The sequence below is a fragment of the Primulina huaijiensis genome, chromosome 2, assembly GCF_012295235.1.
Source record: "Primulina huaijiensis isolate GDHJ02 chromosome 2, ASM1229523v2, whole genome shotgun sequence".
NCBI lineage: Eukaryota > Viridiplantae > Streptophyta > Magnoliopsida > Lamiales > Gesneriaceae > Primulina > Primulina huaijiensis.
This window is the reverse complement of record NC_133307.1, coordinates 15,732,587-15,741,656: the sequence shown is the minus strand read 5'-3', so window position 1 is coordinate 15,741,656 and position 9,070 is coordinate 15,732,587. Positions and strand designations below refer to the sequence as shown.

Genomic DNA, 9,070 nt, shown 5'->3' with positions numbered 1-9,070 from the left:
GTAGCTTTCTCATCCCTCCAAGGCGCAGGGAAGAAGCACGCGGAATTATTCACACGTGATGAACATGATGGCCCCACGGAGAGACTCTTCGCACGGTAATGTGTCCATCGTTTTTTTAATTTTTTTTAAAATTAAAGTTTGATCCAACAAACAGATTGGAGATCCAATGACCATATTAATCTATATGTTATTAATAATTTAAAAGTTAAAAAAAAAATTATAAAAAAAATTCCAAAACATAATAATAAAATGTTTACTTTTAAAAAATAAAAATAAAGTCCAACGGCTATAATTTATAAAATTGAAAAAAAAATCTATAAATAAACCTCCGTTTTGATTTCATTTTACACATAATATTTGATTTCTTCCACATACACAATCTCCAATATTTTTTCGCACTCATTCTTCAATATTTTTCATGTAAAATACAGACTCTTCATCATGTGATGAATTGTGAATGTGATGGATTAATTGCTCTTATCGTCAAGACGACCACTAAACTGGATAGTGTTTACATGTGTTGTAGTGCTGAAAGCGGGGGGAGTCAAGTCGTGTTTTTGCTACAAATGGAAACAAAAAAAATAGAAAATGTGTTGTTGGGGTTGAAAGAATATATAAATATTACTTCACGAATAATTGCTTACGCTGGGGTATATTGAAAGGTTCATCTTGCATGTGGTATCAAATTGATTTATATTATAAAATGAAAAATTGTATCATTCTCCATAACATGATGGTTGAGAATGAAAATCATGATATGATGGAAGATCGTAATTTCCTAGCTCGAGATAATGAATATGTGTATCCAGATGTAGTCCCTTCAAGAGATCCTATTGTAGACTTCGACGCCTTTTTGAAGCGATGTGTCAGCATTAGAATTGAGAATTGCACTACAAACTTCGAAAGAACTTGATCGAAAATATTTGAAGTTTACATTGGATGCATATGTAAATTATTTCACTTTTTAGTTATTTGTAATTTTTAATTTTGAGTAATTGCAATTCTTTTCAATTATGTGCTTTTATTGTGTGTTTTTTAAATATAAAGTTATTAAATGAAATTTAAAAAAATTAATATTTCAACATCATCGCTGTAACATCGTCTCACAACTGTAGAAACATACAATGGAGTTATGCCTTTGAACATGCTCTTATGAGTAGTGTGATGCGTGTTGAATATCGACATGCGTGTCATTTATACACAAACACAGTGCGATGCGTGTTGAAATATTTAAAGGGTGTCATTTATGCACACACGTGTGTATATTGTGAGAAGTACGATGTTTGTTGAAATATTATAAAACATGTCGTTTATGCACACATTGTTGAAATATTGAATGACGTGTAAACCATGTCGGTTACACACGCGCGCACACACACACACAAACAGATATATATATATTCCTATGTTATTACCAGTAAACAAATATTTAAATGGAACAAAACTCTCAAACCTAAATTTTCAAATATATATATATATATATATTCTATGAATCATGGATCGTTACTCTCCCGTGTTCAAGTTCAAAAGCGAATTTGCGAGTCATCTATAAGCTTANATTCATAGAATTATTAACGAAATCTAGAATATGAGTGTAATTAAAACCACAAACTCACGAATCCTATTTCAAACTCATTTTCATTTCAAACTTGAGCCCAAATTCAAATATCTTAAACTCATTAGAAAACTATAAAATTTGGTAGAATGACTTCACAAGTGAAATTCAGAAGTGAAGGAACCAAAGAGCTACTAGTGATACAAATAATATCATGTCGTTGCCACTTAAAGCTTGTAAATTTCACTCGATGTCCCAAATAGTTTGTCCAACTACACTGCACACGGATTTCATACCGCACAGTTCCCTCGAAAACTCTCCCACATTCAACTAATTTCGCTCTTACAAAATTTAAACTACCATAAAGATAAAAACAATACTCTTTTTTGACTTTTCGTCTCTCACGTTTCTTTATTTTCCAGTTTCCACATATAAAATGCACGCATTTATATAGCAACATTATAATTTTCTACTAAATTTTGCAATTTTAGTTAGGCTTTCTTAACCTTTCAATTGAAGAATCAAGATTTTCTTGGATTTGATCTGCTTTTGTTTTTAAACTAGCTGTGAGCTGATCTCATATCTTGAGGTGCTGGGGAAGATTGATACGCTGTTTATTGCTTAAAATTATGTTAAAGATGGGGTTTTTATGAGGTGGGTTCGCCGTGAAAAGCTGAGAAAAATGCAGTTTTTGGTAAATATATATTAGCATAGTGGATTATATGTAGATTTAGTGAGAGATTCTTGAGGTGGGTCTGTTGTTTTGAACTGATATGGGGTGTCTTCCGTGCTTTGGATCATCAAAAAAAGAAGGAATTGGCAATAACAGTGGAGTTAAAGAAGTACCAAAGAAGGAGTCTTTTAAAGATTGTTCAGCAGCTCAGTCTAACAACCATGTGAATAGATTGAGTTCAGGTACATGATTGAGACATTTTCTTTTCTGCCATTTCAAGGGTGTTTTTTCTCCATTTTTGGGGATTGATAAGTGTTTTTGGATGTCCTAAATTAGAGTTTTTATGTCATTTTTGTTTTTCTTGGTGATGCCATAGCTTAGGGTTTCTTTTCACTGGCTTGATCTGTGGTATTTGTGTGTTTTTTCTGTGATTTGGAGATTTGAGAAAATATTTTTTAATCGTAAAGGAAAAATTGTTTATCGGTCTGGTCTATCATTTGCGGTAATTTAGTTCTTGGTGTACTCATTATGCTTTTTCTTTGGTTTTCTGCCGTTTTATCTGTGTGGTTATGTGTTTTAGATAGAGGTCATGGACGTGTTTCTTGATTATGGTTGGACTTTTAATTTGTGCTGAATTTTATTGTACATTGTACATTGAATGCTACTGGGATATTTTTTTCTAAAATAAATATTTTCCCAAATTGGATTTTTTCTAGTTGAACGAAAATTGTTGGCGTGAGTAGTGCAAAATTCCGATTACATATTATCAGTTAGAATCCTCGAGGATGAGGGATGTGTATCTGTTTAGCTATGTTTATTAGTACGACCGTAGTCAGATTATTTCTAGTAGGCTAACCTAAAAGATTTTAAGTGGGATAACAATTTGTAAAATATTCAAAATGCTAAAATTCTTGGTTTTTCTTATTCTTGTATTTGCCTAATTTTTCCCAAGATAAATCGAAATCGCGGGGCAGCAATGATTCTAAAAGGGAAGCCTCAATTCCCAAAGAACCAACAGCCAATATTGCCGCACAAACATTTACCTTTCGCGAGCTTGCAGTAGCTACGAAAAACTTTAGACCAGAATGCTTGCTTGGTGAAGGTGGCTTTGGACGTGTTTACAAAGGACGCCTGGAAAGCACAGGACAGGTGATTTATTCCTAATTCACTAATTTGACGGACTTCATCGCCACTGCTTTTTGTCTAGCCTAATAGCTTGATTGTGGAAGAAAGTATGGCAATTTTATTTCCTTTTTATCGCTTGATATATTAATAAATATAATGGTCTTCGAGCTTTAACTGCACTTAATTTACACTAGTTTGAAATTATGAAAGTGCCTTCTTTTGGTAGGTGGTTGCAGTTAAACAGCTCGATCGGAACGGCCTTCAAGGAAATAGAGAATTTTTAGTGGAGGTTCTCATGCTTAGCCTTTTACACCATCCAAATCTTGTCAACCTGATTGGGTATTGTGCTGATGGAGACCAACGTCTACTTGTGTACGAGTACATGCCATTGGGATCTCTAGAAGACCATTTACACGGTCAGTTCGGCTGCACAGAACAGCCATCTATAATTTCTGCTAACGAATAAGTATATATAATCTTTTTGGCAATCCCATAAATCCATCTAAATTTCTTAAAGATCTTGTTATGCGTAAAAGTAATAAATTAAAAAAGAAATTAATATCATTCTTTATGAATATCTGTTGATCTGGTTATGTTTTAAATACATTAACTATTTGGTATCTTCAGGAAACACTTGCAGAAAAATTGTATTTTTATTTGTGTGTTTATCACATGTGCGTCCATTCTGTTATTGTATTGTGATGTGTTGCACACAACCTAGAGGCATTAAACCGAGCATCAAACAAAATCATTACCATTGCACAGAAAAGGGTCAGTCAATATATGTTCTTTTTTTCAATGAGGAGCTCAACTGAAAAAGCTGATAAGTTATAGAATGCTCACATCCAGTGCAAATGTATGTTTTCTTTTTGGTATTGTAAAAATAGTTTTGAGGTATAAGAGGCATTTTACTGAATTTTACACCAAGTGTCATCGTTATTTCATTGTCTATTTGGAAACTTAAATGTTATAGTGATCCTGTACCATTTTTTGTTTCCATTTTTTACGCTTCTAGGCGTTCTAGAACTCCTTTGATTAATTTCCCTGATGCTTTGTCTCTCATAACTTTATCAGTTGCGGAGGTAAGGGGGCATTTGGTTGTGCTGCAATTTTACATGTGAAATATGATGTATGCAGTGGTAGTTTAGCACTTTTACCAATACTTGTGGAACATGTGGCGTTAAATCAATCAGATCAAGCTTCTGTTGAGAAAAAGGGATTTTAACAGTTGCCACTAATGATGATGCTCCACCTCTGGACTGTGATTAAGGATTCATTGTTATGCAGTGGTAGATTAGCACTTTTACCAATACTTGTGGAACATGTGGCGTTAAATCAATAAGATCAAGCTTATGTTGAGAAAAAGGGATTTTAACAGTTGCCACTAACGCTGATGCTCCACCTCTGGACTGTGATTAAGGATTCATGGTTATGCAGTGGTAGTTAGCACTTTTACCAATACTCGTGGAACATGTGGCGTTAAATCAATCAGACCAAGCTTCTGTTGAGGAAAAGGGATTTTAACAGTTGCCACTAATGCTGATGCTCGACCTCTGGACTATGATTAAGGATTCATTGTTACTTTCAAGCTTTAAGGCTGCAATGGTCAACAAATTAAAAAATAATATCACTGGCATTTCGAGTGCAATAACAGCTCTGCTGCAGCTTTTCTTTTACGGGGGATAGTTCAAGATATGTAATTGGGTTACTGGCAGGGGCAGAGCTAGGTCCTAAGGTCAAGACTTAAGAGGGCCAAAACTTAGAATTAACATATTTTGTGCTTTTTGCGGTATGCTAATATACAACACTGAGCTATAAGTGGGATGTTTTCAAAAAATGCAAGAAATATTTCCTAATCCAGGGGAGGTAATTGCCGAGCCTGAACCGCACGTGGCTGCCAATGGTCATTGGCAGTCTCTTCTGAATTTTCGCAAATCATCTTTTCATGTGTGATTTTGGCTTCCTGGATGGTGATGTATCAGCTATTTGTTTAAATCAATTTCAAGTAGTTGTGTGGCTTGCTATGCTAAAGAAAAGCCAATGGTCATTGGTAATCTGTTGGGAATTTTCACAAATAATCTTTTGTCTGATTCTGGCCTCCTTTTTGATGATGCTGTATCAGTGACTTGTTTAAATGAATTTCAATTAGCTCAATATAGCTTGCTATGTTAAAGAAAATAAACTCATTATGCTAAGCTAGATGGTCTAATGGACATTATAGCTACGCCAGTCAACTCTTTAACCTCATAGATATTATATAAGGTGCTGTAGATGGTTTTGTAATAATTTCACGATTATATATGAAGCATCATCACACTAAAATTACTGTACTTGAGTTTGCTTGAGAAAAAATTGGATCTTATTCCAGCTTGTAAATAATTAGAACCTGGAAGATGATAGAGCATAGACTCCAGCCTCCGAGAATAAATCAACCATTGTATATTTTGAAGGTTTGAATGGTTTAAGGAGATTGGGTCTATTTGCCCTCTTTTTTCCTAACCATATTCTGATACATGTATAAATGGAGAGGAGGATAGAGTAGATGCACTTGAGATGAAATTGCTTGGATGTCAGCGTGTCAGCATTGAACTAGATGAATCAGTTCACTGTCTAATCCTCATGGTGCTTGAATTGAGCTCACGTTGCACAAACTCGTAGAAATCGTAGTACACAACCTCTGGTCGATCATGTACATGATAACTTTCTTTGCTCAAAGTTTGAGATGATTAAGAAAATTATGTTTTGAAGGGTTCATGGTGTTCAGCTTATCAATTAACTATACGTTAACAAATGTGATTGAATGCCTTCTCTCTTTGCGTAGCTCATAATGGTGACATCTCTGTACACAGATCTTCATCCAGATAAAGAACCTTTAGACTGGAATACGAGAATGAAGATTGCTGCTGGTGCGGCAAAAGGGTTGGAATATTTGCATGACAAAGCCAATCCACCAGTCATATACAGAGACTTAAAATCATCAAACATCCTTCTTGAAAATGGATATTTCCCCAAATTATCGGATTTTGGACTTGCAAAACTGGGTCCCGTCGGGGATAAAACTCACGTTTCAACTAGAGTGATGGGGACGTATGGTTACTGTGCTCCCGAATATGCCATGACTGGCCAACTTACATTAAAATCCGATGTTTATAGTTTTGGAGTCGTTTTTTTGGAGATAATCACGGGCCGAAAGGCTATTGACAACACTAAGGGCGCAGGGGAGCATAATCTTGTTGCATGGGTAAGTGTTTTTTATGTACTTTCAAATTAAGCTTGTATTTTATTCTGCTTTGTCATGCTCCTTCGACATAATACGTGGCCGACAAATTTTCTCAATGGTGGATTGGTTGGTTTTTAAGAACTTATAAATGAGATTGTAGTTATATCATGTTGGTGTTTAAAAAAAAAGGTGATGAACTATCGTGGCTGAGTCTGAGGGGAGCAAGGAGGGTGGCAGGGGCAGTTGCCTCATTAAGTTTTCTATGTAATTATATTACAAAAAAGTATGACATACCCTTCCCTAAATTTTCGAGTTTTCCTCAAAATAAAATATAAATACAAATAAAATCCACTACCCTAAACTTTTGGCTCCGCCATCATGTAGTGAACTTTCTTTTTCTTTAACGTTTAGGCAAGGCCACTCTTCAAAGATCGAAGGAAATTTCCGAAGATGGCCGATCCTCTGTTGCAAGGTCGATATCCAATTCGTGGACTTTATCAAGCATTGGCAGTTGCAGCTATGTGCTTGCAAGAGCAAGCTGCCACAAGACCTCTAATTGGTGACGTTGTGACTGCTTTAACATATTTAGCATCCCAAACCTATGACCCTAATGCACCAGTCTCACAGAGCAACAGAGTTGGTCCGTCTACTCCACGGCACCGGGATGAGCGTAGGCACACATCCGATGGAACCTATAGCTTATACGATCTGAGCCACCAGGGCTCCCCCTCCACTTATAAAAATTCGCCTGACCATCGGAGGAGAGATCCTGTTAGGGCTGGTGCAGACTTACGAAGGATTGAAACTGGAAGTGGGTCCGGCCGGAAATTGGGTTTGGATGACTTGGACCCTCCCGGTTCTCAAAAAGACAGCCCTGTCAGTGGTGGCAGAGCAAGAGAAACGCCAAGAAACCGAGACTTGGACAGAGAACGTGCTGTTGCTGAGGCCAAAGTATGGGGTGAGAACTGGAGGGAGAGAAAGCGCGCAAATGCCATGGATAGTTTCGATGGCACGAACGAATGATATGGCTAAGAACCACCATATGGTCGAGCTGCCGGGATAATGTACATTGTTGTGTCATCATGTGCTGGGCTATGAGGTTCAATCTGGAATAATGAAGACTCTATCCGAACAACCTTGCATGCCATTTTGAGCAAAAAAATGTTGTTACAGTGCTGAATGGAGTATGCGATGTAAAAATCTAAGTATTTAGGTGATTTTATGAGATTTCTCGTGTTTTGGAAAAAGGAGGTTAAAATTTGTGCTTATGTTGTATTTGCATGAGGTTGATCGGTTTGGTTTTGGTACTATTAATGGAGTATCGTTTTCTCGCACATAAGACGCAATTTAAAATTTTTATTTTGATGTTCAAAATATTCCTTGACGTCTTACGATTTAAAACATTCATATGGTGTTTAGATTTGTTTATCTTTGTGCATTTAACACTGGACACCAAACCGGTCCGAAATTAGTAGAGTTGGTCCTTCGTCTAAATCTCTACGAACGGATCTTCTTCTTTCGATCATCAAATAAGGTTCGCAATCAGAAACTTGATTCCTTGTATAGATAGCAATAGAAATCTAAACAAAATTTGCATCGAGATTCGATCGTCGGAATTTCAGGGGTTGGCCGATGAAACATCCCTTAACTTAAAATCCTACTAATTTTTTTTTTGTAATCATAAAATTCGAAACACTCATTTAAAACAACTCAACCTTTAAAAATCTTAAATGCATAAAAATCCATATATCGTTAACCACCAAAATCATACGTCAACTTTTAAAATAATCCAAAACTAGACTTTAAAATAAAGTATAAAATCTCTAAATAAATAATCTCAAAATCTTTCCGTAAAAACTTTAAATCTTAATCTAATGCGGAAAATAAAGTCCATCGGGAGTATACTGCCAGACTCGATCAACTCAAGCGTCAGTGCCTCTCTCAAAATCAACATCGCATGCGACCATCCAAACCTAGTGAGTATAATGACTCAACAAGTTTTAAACATATGTAACAAATAATACATATACAGGCACGTGAAGCTTTAAAATAAATCTTTTACTAAAATAAGTTGGCGTAAAAACTTGTTATCATATATCATATCATAAATCATTAAATCGTAAAGCTTTTGATCATCGTATATCATTTTGGGTGAAGTTTGATCCTTGAAAGTGACTATCTGTAATCGTATCATCATGTGATCGACTGATCAGTCTTAGCTCACAAAGTACATGGGGGTGGGGCCAAAAAAAAAAAGAAATACGATCATCGAGCTCCTTCTGGGGCCTTCTGCCGTAAACGAGCTCCCTCTGGGGTCTTTTTCCTCAAGATATCTTCAATTATATCATATCATATTTGTCACAGTCAATTCACATACTTCAAAATATTTTCCTTTCTTTTATAAAATATTGTATCCTTCAAACTCGTAAAATAGCAATTTTCATGGAAAATCGTACAACCTTTGCATATTGCAGAAAAATATCATATTTTCATTGTA

At 35.6% G+C, this 9,070-nt stretch overlaps 1 protein-coding gene across 1 annotated transcript; it reads left to right on the top strand.

The window, feature by feature from the left end:
• Positions 1–1,830: 1,830 nt before the first annotated feature.
• On the top strand, positions 1,831–7,930 carry LOC140967236 (serine/threonine-protein kinase PBL27-like). Its single transcript, XM_073427650.1, has 5 exons — positions 1,831–2,470; positions 3,181–3,377; positions 3,580–3,769; positions 6,203–6,594; positions 6,985–7,930. The coding sequence occupies exons 1-5, from the start codon at positions 2,329–2,331 to the stop codon at positions 7,594–7,596; spliced, it is 1,533 nt and encodes a 510-aa protein (XP_073283751.1). The 5' UTR covers positions 1,831–2,328; the 3' UTR covers positions 7,597–7,930.
• The last annotated feature ends 1,140 nt before the right edge of the window (positions 7,931–9,070 follow it).